Source organism: Phyllobates terribilis, unplaced genomic scaffold (assembly GCF_046119375.1).
Source record: "Phyllobates terribilis strain yellow unplaced genomic scaffold, ASM4611937v1 Scaffold_4__5_contigs__length_816908805, whole genome shotgun sequence".
NCBI classification, from domain to species: domain Eukaryota; kingdom Metazoa; phylum Chordata; class Amphibia; order Anura; family Dendrobatidae; genus Phyllobates; species Phyllobates terribilis.
Window position 1 is genome coordinate 404,908,563 of NW_027362764.1, and position 13,069 is coordinate 404,921,631.

General features: G+C 40.7%; 1 protein-coding gene across 10 annotated transcripts in view; it reads left to right on the top strand.

Annotated features, from left to right (window-relative positions):
• LOC141265452 (uncharacterized) overlaps nucleotides 1–13,069 on the top strand; it is a 99,850-nt gene that overhangs the window by 59,574 nt on the left and 27,207 nt on the right. For 9 of the 10 annotated variants that reach the window (XM_073678584.1, XM_073678590.1, XM_073678587.1 and 6 more), the window contains 5 exons: nucleotides 1,322–1,444; nucleotides 9,528–9,644; nucleotides 10,712–10,831; nucleotides 11,666–11,705; nucleotides 12,498–12,549. In XM_073678584.1, the coding sequence (XP_073534685.1) occupies nucleotides 1,322–1,444; nucleotides 9,528–9,644; nucleotides 10,712–10,831; nucleotides 11,666–11,705; nucleotides 12,498–12,549 (452 nt within the window). The remainder of the gene's footprint in view (nucleotides 1–1,321; nucleotides 1,445–9,527; nucleotides 9,645–10,711; nucleotides 10,832–11,665; nucleotides 11,706–12,497; nucleotides 12,550–13,069) is intronic. The other variant, XM_073678586.1, reaches the window with a different exon arrangement.

Below are 13,069 nucleotides of genomic sequence, written 5' to 3' on the forward strand. Positions count from 1 at the left end.
GCTATGTGCACAATGTCCGGAGCTGCCTGCGGCCCAGACACAGTGGAATAGCCACTGGCGACTTCCACTCATTTTATGCAAATGAGCGGTGCCATTTTTTTTTTTTTTTTACACTTACGGCCTTTCCTCATAGAGTTTATTCTATGGGGAAAGCCCGCATGCGGACCCGATGGAGAAATTGACATGTTGCGGTCTGAAAAGACGCGCCGTATGTCCGCTTCCACGGGTGAGTCGCAGGCGCGCAGTGGACATGGGATTTCTACAAATCCCATCCACTATGCTGTAACAGAGGCTGTTGCGGGTTTGATGTGGCATAACACGCAGAGTCAAACCCGCAGCAACTCCTGACCATGGGCACATACCCTTAAAGTAGCACTCTAGTTTTTTGTTTTTTTTTATTCATGCGGTCACTAGTCCCCCCCCCATTATATATACTTCAACTTGTTTTACCTTATGTAGTTTTTCCTTTCTATCTGGAAATTCATGGTATGCTACTCTGCAATATGGTTATATGATTTCATAGTGACCCCCTGAAAATTACTTTGTGCATGAGTCACCTTATAAATGAATAGAAGTTCCTGTATGATGAAATTAAATGGACTGTTCCACTGATTATCTCCACTAGGGGAAGACCGAAGCTCCTATCACAGGTTATGATGATGACTAGACAGCTTCCGTCACACAATTGTAATGTAGAAGGTCACAATTCAGCCTCCTGAACTATGCTTAGGAGAAGGATATTCAGTGTTATCTCAGCCGACAGAGATGCTATTGGTCATTGGATAGCTGGTCATGTGATGCTATATTGATGTATTATGGTATCTATAGCATAGAGAAATAGGCAGGATGAGAGCTAGAAATCAAAATGGAGGCTGAAAGGATGGAAATTAAAGGCTACATGTAAGTGAGTACACAATATATAAGAAGTGCAGCTTGAGACAAATCATTGCTTTCTTTAAAGAGGTTATTCATTACTGATTGAGACCTTGTTTGCTGTGAACACAGCTATTCCATAGAACACAGCAAATGTGCTAAGGAAATGTAGGGGGTGTAACGTCTTCTTTCTAGTGATTAGTAAGGCACCAGTGGTTGTACCATCACTGGTCAGCAGGTTGTGGCTTATTCTGTGCAAATTTATATATAGTCAACACTGTAAAATACAGAATTTTCAATAATGGCAACTGCAGAATGATTCTAGCATTTAATTTATGCAAGATGTGGCACTCTTATTTATTACAAGGAATCTTCAGATTGAGGATTGTGAACTTTTGAAATTAAACTGCAGACTTGTGTTTTTTTTCTTATGTCTTTAAAACTGTAGAGGACACTTTTCCTATGGAGGATATGGTTGTATTAGATGAGACTGATGATGAACTACCAATGGCCAGTGCTGCTTCACCCGCTTCTTGTGATTCTTCAGACTCGGTGATTGCAATTACTTCAGGTAATCATCTGATTAGGTAGGTTCAAGCTAGTTACTATATTTTTTGGACTATAGAAAGCACCTTGCTCTAAGAAGCACCCCAGGTTTGGACAGCAGATAAGCATATTTCCTTCTAACTAAAACCTCCCTGGTGGTATAAAAAAGTGGAGGAGTCAGTATCACTCATTTTAATGCCCTCAGGTAGAATATGGAGGTAATAAAGCTATTTGTGTTTTTCTGCAGCATGTATCTTATACACATATAACTTTAGAGCACACACCTTATATACTCTCTCTGCAGCGCACACATGTACCCAGCTGCGTGCACAGTACACATGGACGCACACAGCTGATTCTGGACATTACAAAGTATTTTTCTTGCTAAAAAGTGCATAATATAGTCCAAAAAATATTGCCTGAAATTTTCTATTTGCAGCATTTTACTACAAAAAGCCTCCTGCAAGAAGATAAGGAATTAAGGATACTTATATGAGTAGCATAGAGGTTTAAGGTAACTTGTACACAGAGCAGTGGTCATGCTGCAAAACACTGACTAAAAACCCAAATATAATTACATTTTTCCTCAGTGTGGTTATGTAACAGTTTTATAATGATTATAGTTTGTAAACTTTTTATAGAAGTGTCTCTAGTAGAATGCCATGTTGCAGTACTACAGTGGTAACTGCAAATAAAGTTGTGCTTCCATTCTGGTTGCAGTTAAACCAATTAAGTGAAAGTGGGGAAAATGCATTAAAAGCTCCAAAAAGGGTATTTCAAAATCAACACTATTCCGATCATTAAACAGCGTGGCTAATAAAATGGAATGACGTCCTACTCACTACAGTCCAATATCGGAGAATGCACGTGTAACTCTTACTTGACTGCTGGGTGTGATAAAATATAGTCAGTATTATGACGGTCTTCTTGCATTTGATTTCTATTTTTTCGCTCCAATGTCATTTTGGGCGAGTCCACTCTTGTAAGAGAGCTCTCTCTGCCCTACCTCTCTGTCCCCCTACAGTCCGGGTTCGCTCATCTCTAATCACTATCTTTACGTCCAATGGGATTTCCGTAATGATGCTCTATCCTTAAGGTAGATAATTGATACCAGATTGGTGGGGGTCTAACTCTCCCACATATCAGCTGATTGGTAGATTTGTGGTTCTCTAGTGAGCACTGCATTTGATTGATTGTTTAACCAGACATGGCTCCATACTTCATGTGGTGACTGTACTTGGAATTGTAGCTTGCTCCCATTCTTCTAAATAGCACTCAGCTGCATAGAACTGCAATACAAAGCACAACTATCAAGGGTCCGCATCACTTACTGGAACACCCTGAAGCTTGCAATCAGCTATTTGATGAGAGGTGGGGTGCCAGGAATTGAACCTCACATATCTGATATTGATGACCTGTCCTGAAAGGGAATAACAGCATATTTTAGAGACTGACCCTGATTCCAGCCATGTCACTTACTGGGCTGCTTGCTCTAGTTTTTATAAAATCATAATTTTATCAGCAGGAGATCACTAGAGGACCAATACACCTGCTGCCATGTAGTCAAGCTTATTCGTGATCTCTGTATACCCTGCCCCACCATTGATTGGCAAATTCTGCAATGATTTTATCAAAATGACAGCATTTTATCAAAAAGATAATATCAGTAAGTGATATACAGTTGTGGGAAAAAGTGTTTGCCCCTTTCCTGATTTCTTATTCTTTTGCATGTTTGTCACACTTAAATGTTTCAGATCACAAAATAAATTTAAATATTAGAGAAAGATAACACAAACTCAAAATGCAGTTTTTAAATGAAGGTCTTTATTATTAAAGGAAAAAGAAATCCAAACCTACAGGGCCCTGTGTGAAAAAGTTATTGCCCCCCTAAACCTAATAACTAGTTGGTCCACCCTTAGCAGCTGTAACTGGCAGTGAGTCTTTTACAATGCTCTGGAGGAATTTTGGCCCACTCATCTTTGCAAAATTGTTGTAATTCAGACACATTGGAGGGTTTCAGAGCATGAATCGCCTTTTTAAGGTCATGCCACAGCAACTCGATTGGATTAAGGTCAGGACTTTGACTAGGCCACTCCAAAGTCTTAATTTTGTTTTTCTAAACATTTAGAGGTGGACTTGCTAGCATGTTTTGGATCGTTGTCCTGCTTCATAACCCAAGGGCTCTTCAATTTGAGGTAACTAACAGATGGCCGGACATTCTCCTTCAGGATTTTTTGGTAGACAGCAGAATTCATGGTTCCATTTACCACACCAAGTCTTCCAGATCCTGAAGCAGCAAAACAGCCCCAGACCATCACACTACCACCACCATATTTTTTTGTTGGTAGGATGTTCCTTTTCTCAAATGCTGTGTTACTTCTATGACAGATATATTGGGACATGCACCTTCCAAAAAGCTTAACTTTTGTCTTAGTCCACAGAGTATTCTCCCAAAAGTCTTGGCAATCGAGATGTTTTCTGGCAAAACGTAAACGAGCCTTTATGTTCTTTTTGCTCAGCAGTGGTTTTTGTCTTGGCACTTGCCATGCATGCCATTTTTGCCAAGTCTCTTTCTTATGGTGGAGTCATGAACACTGACCTTAACTGAGGCAAATGAGGCCTGCAGTTCTTTTGAATGTTGTTGTGGGGTCTTTTGTGACCGCTTTTGTCTGCTTCACTTTGTCAGGCTGGTCCTGTTTAAGTGATTTCTTTATTGAGAACAGGTGTGGCGGTAATCAGGCTTGTGTGTGGCTAGGGAAATTGAACTCCGCTTCCCAAAGATGTGAAAAAGCACAGTTAATTTGTTTTTTTGGGGGGTAGGGGGGGCAATCACTTTTTCACACAGGGCTCTGTAGGTTTGGATTTCTTTTTCCCTTAATAAAGATCTTCATTTAAAAACTGCATTTTGTGTTTACTTGTGTTATCTTTGTCTAATACTTAAATTTGTTTTGTAAACATTTAAGTGTGACAGACATGCAAAAGAATAAGAAATAAGAAAGGGGGCAAACACTTTTTAACACTACTGTATTGCTGGAATCAGGGTCTCTGTGCCCTTACATCAAGCTGAGCTTTGATGGGGTAGCATCTGACAGTTTTCATTTAAAGGAGTATTCCCATGTCCAAGATCATATCCCAATATGTATTAGATGTAATAACAAATAGCTCAAATTAGAAATGTAGTATAGTTTTTCTGATTTGCTATGTCGCTTTACCCATGTGCAAGGCATTGTAGTAGCTTAGGTATCCACGGTTGCGACCACTCATATAGTGACAGTTGCTAGTGGCTGTAACCATGGATACCTATGCTGCTGCATGGGATAAGCAACAGTGAATCAGAAGAACTACTACATTTCTAATTGGAGAAATGTAGTATTAGTATTATTATTATTCCTACTACATATTGGGATTGGATCTTGGAGATGGGAGAATACCCCCTTTAAGTCCTGGAAAACCTATTTTAAAGGGGTTCTTCAAGAATGTGAGAAACTTGGCGCTTGTAACATAATTCAAATTGCAACATAAAGATAAACAAACAGCGCCCTGTTCAGTCCATATTTTTTGCAGCTGCTATACAGCCCAAAAAACCTTGCGGGGATTGCCTGCCATGCATTTTGGGTGTCTAATAACCATGAAACATATGGGGGGGAAACATATGGGGCGGGGACTCGAGCATGTCACTTGAGCACCCGCGATACATGGTGCATACCCGAGTACCCGATGCAAACTCAAGTAGCGAGCACTTGCGCTCAAGACTAGTGACAACTTATTCAATATGATGACCTAATGTTATCAAATTCTGTGTCGTACCTCTGGGTTCAAAATGTTCACTATACCCCTTGGTAAAATCATTGAAGGGTATAGTTTCCAAAATGGTGTCACTTGTGGGGGTTTCCACTGTTTAGGCGCATCAGGGGCTCTCCAAAAGCAACATATGGCGTCCGCTAATTATTCAAGCAAATTTTACATTCAAAAAGTCAAATGGTGCTCCTTCCCTTCCGTACTTTGCCGTGCGCCCAAACATTGGTTTTCCCCCACATATGGGGTATCGGCTTATTCAGGAGAGATTGCATAACAAATTGCATGGTGCAATTTCTTCTGTTACCCTTTTGAAAATGCAAAATTGAAGGCTGAAAAACAATATTTGTTAGAAAAATGTGAAAATTTTATAACTGTCGCCTCATTGGGGGACACAGGACCATGGGTGTTATGCTGCTGTCCACTAGGAGGCGACACTAGGCTTAATCTGAAAAAGATCAACGGTGGCCTCTCCTCTGCAGTATACACCCCTGGATGTCGTCAGCCATCTTCAGTTTTTGCTTAGTGTCGCAAGGAGGCACACCTAAAGATTTTTACTCCATTTTTTTCCGATTTTTCTTTTTTCCACGAAATTACAGATGAAGATAAGTGGGTCTCCGGCGAGACTGCCGGCATGGCTCCTTCCTCTGCCCCCTTCTAGGGGTGCACAGTTGAAGTCGAGACGTCTCTTTACCATGTCGCTCCTTCCCCAACCCCTCGGGTGTTGGTTCAAAGTCGATACCCCCCTCCTTCCCCAATTCCTTTTGGTCTCTGGGTTGAGGTCGAGGCGAGGATTACAGCCCCCTGACGGTGACAGCAGCACCCTCCCTAATCCCCCTCTGGGGGTATTAGGTTGAGACACCGCAAGTAGGGCCTGTGCAGGCAGCAACATACAGCTCCCAGTAGCTGACGCTCTGCACCAACTTCCAGGAATCACAGCCATGCTGCAGACTCCTGTTGGGGCCGGGGGGGACAGTGCAGGCAGATAAGGCATCAGAGACACAGGTTATAAATTTAGACCGCGGCTCCGGCCTAGCCGAAGCCGCCGCCTATTCTCCTCCCCCGGCCTGCCCCCCGGATGACCAATATGACACTACATAGTGTCATAGGGGCGGAGACGAACTGAAAGGGCGCGCTTTCCAGCATACTGCCGCCCTTTTCAGCGCTACGCCCACCTTCTCAGCACTCCGGCGGCCATTATCTGCTGAAGGATCGTTAACCCTTCAGTTACCGGTCGGCAGCTAGTCTCCGGGGGGCTCAGGATCGTGGATCTAAACGGCGCTGGACTTAAGAGGCACACTGGTGGGGTAAGATCACAGCTGGAGTCTCTCACTCGGCTGTGAATTCTATAAGCTTCTCTGCATTGCTGGCCCCCTCTGCATAGCCACCCCTGTATACTATGTCGGGCTCAAAGTCCAAGAGAACCAGGCAGGATTGCTGTTATGCACTCTGTACAGCCTGCAGTAATACTCTCCCTAGTGGCAGCACGTATCCACATTGCCAGAACTGCATGCAGACTGCTGCGCCAGAGCCCCATGAAGCACTTGCCAATAATTCGGTGCCTAATAGGGGCCTGTTTACACAATATTCGTCCACTGCTTCCCACCCAGGGACTGCTTTGGGACGTCCCATGGTCCTGTGTCCCCCAATGAGGCGACAGAGTAAAGGAGATTTTTGTGTACTCACCGTAAAATCTTTCTCTTAGCCTCTAATTGGGGGACACAGCTCCCACCCTGTTGCCCGTCTCGGGCCGTTGTTACGTTGAGTTCTCATATTGGTGTTTTTCTTGAGCTCGTACATAGTTTCCTTATAGGCATGGTTGTTATCCATGTTACTTTCCTCCTACTGCTTTTGCACAAAACTGAAGATGGCTGATGCCGTCCAGGGGTGTATACTGCAGAGGAGGAGCCACCGTTGATCTTTTTCAGATTAAGCCTAGTGTCGCCTCCTAGTGGACAGCAGCATAACACCCATGGTCCTGTGTCCCCCAATTAGAGGCTAAGAGAAAGAGATTTTACGGTGAGTACACAAAAATCTCCTTTTTGACGGCTCAATGTTCTAAACTTCTGTGAAGCACCAGGGGGTTCAAGGTTCTCACTACACATCTAGATAAGTTCCCTGAGGGATCTAGTTTCCAAAATGGTGTCACTTGTGGGGGGTTTCCACGGTTTGGGGAGTCTCTGATGTGCCTAAACGCAACATGGCATCCGCTAATTATTCAAGCAAATTTTACATTCAAAAAGTCAAATGGCACTCCTTCTCTTCCGAACACTGCCGTGCGCCCAACAAATTTTGTGGTTCATTTTTTTCTGATACCCTTGCGAAAATAAAAAAAATTGGGGTCTAAAGTAACATTTTTGTGAAAAAAGTTAACTGTTCATTTTTTTTCTTCCACATTCCAAAAATTCCTGTGAAGCACCTGAAGGGTTAATAAAGTTCTTGAATGTGGTTTTGAGCACCTTGAGGGGTGCAGTTTTTAGAATGGTGTCACTTTTGGGTATTTTCTGTCATAAAGACCTCTCAAAGTGACTTCAAATGTGATGTGGTCCCTAAAAAAAAAATGGTTTTGTAAATTTTGTTGGAAACATGAGAAATCGTTGGTCAACTTTTAACCCTTATAACTTCCGAACAAAAAAAAAGTTCGTTCCAAAATTGTGCTGATATAAAGTAGACATGTGGGAAATGTTATTTATTAACTCTTTTGTGTGACATATCTCTCTGATTTAAGAGCATGAAAATTCAAATTTTGGAAATTGCAAAATTTTCACCAAATTTTCGATTTTTTTTCACAAATAAACGCAAGTCAAATCGTAGAAATGTTACCACTATCATGAAGTACAATATGTCACAAAAAAACAGTCTCAGTATCGGGGATCCATTGAAGCTTTCCAGAGTAATTACGTCATAAAGTGACACTGGTCAGAATTGTAAAAATTGGCCTGGTCAGGAAGGTGAAATCTGCCCTTGTGGGTAAAGGGGTTAAACCTTTGGACTGCAGAGTCCCCAACTCAAAAATCCACCATAATTCCTTTCTTTTCAACATTTGGTTGACAATAGGATACACCTTGTTTATGCCTCCTTATAAGACTGTTCGGTGCTTTTTTGGTGGCAGTCAGCTATTGGCTCCTCATATGTTACTTAATACATATTCATTATCCACTCTTGAGTGATTGGATCTAGGTAACTATCACTACGGGGTTGCCATTAATGGATTGGTGGACCACAATGAGGTTTGCTTATAAACAACTGATAAACATTGAATATGGGGATTATTTTCTATTTTTAAATTGTATCATATTAGTGTTTGTGTATTGTTATGAAGGGCGATATGTCCTGTATTAAGTTTTTTTTTTTGTAAAAACTGTTTCTCTGAGTGGGCTTGGTTTCTATGGTGATTGGTACATGTGTTTAGCCACACTATATAAACCTTGCCTATTTGTTTCTGTGTACACTTCATAAAGACCTATGACATGTCGAAACTTTGTAACTTGATGGCGGAATAAACTACTAATGTTTGGAATACATCACCCTGGACTGGACACTGTTTGTTTATCTTTGTTACTAATCCCCCAAGTGGGTTCCTTGGAACTTTGAAGGAGCTTAGTGAGTGTTGTCAGTCTTCTCTTTTGTCTCTGGATAATTCAAATTGCAGCTGCCCTAGCCATGGCTTTGCACCCTGGAGAAACCCTATCCTCCCGCTTGTTCTCAGTCAGTGAAAAGATTGAATCTGTCTCCCATCAGCCTGCTTCTCTGCTGAGAGGTGTGTGTGATTATGATAGTAGTTCCTCTTGACAGTTGGGATACGTCTCCCGCTCTGTTTTGTCAACGTGCAACGTCTTGACACAGGCTAGGATGACAACAATTTGAATTATGTCGTGCGCCATGTTTCTCACGTTTTCGGAGAACCCATTTAAAGAGGTTTTCCAGGACTTAAAGAAAAGCGGTCTGCCGGTTTTTGCTACCTCATCTGGCTAGCATGATGTAGGATCAGAGACCCTGATTCCAGTGTTGCATCACTTACTGAGCTGCATACTGTCACTTTGATGAAATCACTACTTTATCTGCTGCAGATCTGCCACTTCTCTACCAGTTCTATGAATACCAAGCTGACGGCTGTAGTTTGAATTATGTCACGGACCCCATGTTCCTCACATTCTTGGAGAACCCCTTTAACCTTACAATAAGAGTGTTGTTTTATGGGACCAGTAAATCTAGAAAATCTTTATAGATTGCATTTAAATAAAAATACTAATTTTAAATATAATAATTAGTACTATTTTCTTGTCGTATACTTTTTTTTTTTTAAACAATAGACGATTTTCCCAGTAGCCATATGGTTATCTTAGATGAGACGATTGACGACAATGATCATCCTGTTCCCTCTACATCTTGTGACTCTCCTGCTTCAGAGTCTGCCCCATCAAATTCAGGTATCATTACCATCTATTTCTGCCACACTCCTTTTTATCTAACAGTTTTTCATTTTTATCCATCTGCATTAGGCTGTTTTGTTTTTGCATATCTGTGCCATATGATCTAAAAGTAGCAGCATATGCATCTTTTTCCAAATAACGCATGTTTTCCCCAATAGTATCCATTTCCATGGCTGTTGTCCCTGGAATTACTTTTTCAAGTTAGTTATTTCTTAGCCAAATGCATTTTTCACCACCTAACAGCAGTAGCCGTGCATATTGTTGTACTTTATTTGCCCAAATTAGATGAAGGAGAAGACCAGCAACACTGTCCTTTTAAAAAATAGTGTGCTCAAGGAAGGGACTCGCGGTCCAGACCAATTGATATAGGAACCTCAGCACCACAAAAGCAAATGAGACTGTAGGTCTTGCTGCAGTTTTTAATTTATTATGATCCAGCCAGGAGTCAAAAACGAATATATGGTCCAACGTTTCGACTCAGAGCGGTCTTAGTCAAGGACATCCATGTGGGGCAAGAGCCGGGAACCAGGAAATGTGGCTCACACCGCTCTTGGTCGAAACGTTGGACCATATCGGTTTTTGACTCCTTGCCGGATCATAATAAATAAACACTGCTGCGAGACCTACCGGCTTTATTTTCCCATCATCTGTAAAATCCTACTTTTTCCATTATGATGAGAAATGCAATAGTTTCACAGATTTGCTGGCTAGGGTATGCTAGTTTTCATATCTGCATGAAACCACTCAATAACTGTAAATTTGTCAAGGAGTCCAGTCTGGCAAATACTGCTTAACTAGCATATTGAAATAATTGAAGACTTGCACAACTACAATGGTTACTAGATGGCACTCAGGAACATCTATCTACTTAACACAATATAAGCAATGCAAACTAGAACATTAAAATGATATACAAGATTTTAGGTCTTTCATTTGTTTCATCCACCTACTATATGATCCCTACCAGCACATATACCATTTATGAAATATTACCTTGGCATATATAATGTATAGAATTAAATCAAAAACTGAAGGTAGCATTCATAAAACCTGTTTTTCTTTAGCTACTGTAAAAACGTCAGCGGTAACTGCAAAGAAGAAAATCAAAGCTGAAGAACTTGAAGATCAGACTGCACAAGTGTCACCACGATCTGTTAAATCCAGCTCTTCCAAGCCTGTCCCAAGTAGGTTGTATGGAGTATCTACATCGGTGATGGTCATTTTGTAAGGGCTTGCACCGTGTCATTTGGACATGTCTGTAAAAATAAGATGTGTATATACATATAGATATAAATACTTGGCCAGAAGACTACAGATCTAGGGCCAGTCTTGGTTTTTAAGGCTACCTGCCTGTGGGGAAATATATTTCAGTCCACTTCGTCCATTAACAAATAAATGTGACGTCGCTCTGCCTCGGACACAGACAAATGTAACTAAAATATTTCTACTGCATTTCCTGATATGGGTTCTCTGGAAATGGAAAAAGTCATTATAATTAAATGCATATGACATGTTCCCACCGGAGTTCCTCCCCACACCCTCTTTCAAACATTTTTTGAGAGGCATTTTTTTAGGCTGTTTAAAAAAAAACAAAAAAAAACCCAAACTATTTTATGCTGTTTTTCTACGTGGCGCTTCCTTTTTACTTCCGTTGATTCAGAAGTCAGATGTTGGGCATTTTCCGAGCCAAAATTCCTCAAAGATTAACATGTTAGTTGTTTTTCAATGTGTATAAACTGCACCATGTTCGCCACAGGTTTGTTTTATCAATCAAATGAATAGGTAGTTTATTCAAAGCATATTATAAGTGCCTTTATCTTAGCGAAGACTTGAGGGCGCAACACAAGAAGCCGAAAATGGCTTCTTCCAGCCCCAGCACTTTATAAAGTAGTGGTGCTGCTGTCTAGCACATTACTATGTGAGAAGGTGCAATCTCGAATGGTCTTCACATGTATAAGGGATAGTAAAGGATTAGTCAACTTCCATTTTCTCACTGAATATTTACTTGTTTTTGGCAGAGGCGGAAGCTGCTCCTGGCACATCAAAGAAATATTCTAGGTAAGTTTTAATTCAATGCTCTGTATTTACTATATTATTTTAAAATAAAATGTTCTCTAAAACTGTGCTAACATGAATCTCTTTCGGGTTTCTGAAGTCTGGATTTTGAATGGCTTTTTCTTACAATGAAGGATGAAATAAAATCCCTTTTAGGGGGGTAGCTCTGGTATTGGTTACACAACTTTACAGTGGGGACGGAAAGTATTCAGACCTCTTTCAATTTTTCACTCTTTGTTTCATTTCGGCCATTTGGTAAATTCTAAAAAGTTCATTTTTTTCTTATTAAAGTACACTCTGAATACTCTCCATACCCACTGTATGTAATTTTCTAATGTACTATGTGTTTTGATTTCTAAGCATTTTTAACAGCTTACTGCCACAGCCAGTTTTGGCCTTTGACATGCATGCAAAAATGAAAAATATAAACAGTCAAGTCTTTCTTGAGCCACAACTTGATTGTGTAGGACCCTAAGAGCCCTATGGTGTGAATAACTAGTCAGTCGGCACCCTTTAGACGCAACACTGGTAAATTTTTGGCTCTGGAAATGCATCTGACAGTATGCCTGCCAAGACTGATATCTTCAGGTTGAAGTTTTGTATTTAAAGTTTATTTGTAGGTTGTATATCTTTCTGTTTTAAATTGAATCAAAGATAATGTTTTGAACTTTAGAACTCTTTTGAGGCCTATATCTTTAGTCTACTATTTCTGATAATCTATAAACCTTAGGTCCACCATGTCACCATGTCAAACTGCTTGTGAAGTTTTGTTTTTTCCCAAACCATGTATTACAGCAAGAAACGATATGCAGAAAGAAACCAGAGAGAGCAGAACCAATCCATAAAGGTAGGAATATTTGATACTGACTTAAATATTAACTGGTAATATTATTTCCAATTTAAAAGGAATCGGTCAGTAGAATCAATCCTAGATCATAGAAAGTTGAATAAAATTATATCTTTCTATTATCTGTTAAGATCTATAGGCTCGACATAGATCTCTTTGATAATCTGCCTCCAGAGCTTATTTTAAATTAAAGGGGGCATTACCAGTGTGAGACATGAAATGACTGATAGTCTGCTCGACTGATTTACATGTCTCACACTGGTAATCAGGCCTGTGGAGTCGATAAGCCAAACCTCTGATTGCACAGCACTGGTAGGAGGAGCCTCACTACTGAGCATGTACATAAAGTGCAGCACAGATTCATCTCACGGCCTCACTACTGAGCATGTACATAAAGTGCAGCACAGATTCATCTCACTACTGAGCATGTACATAAAGTGCAGCCCAGATTCATCTCACTGCCTCACTACTGAGCATGTACATAAAGTGCAGCACAGATTCATCTCACTGCCTCACTACT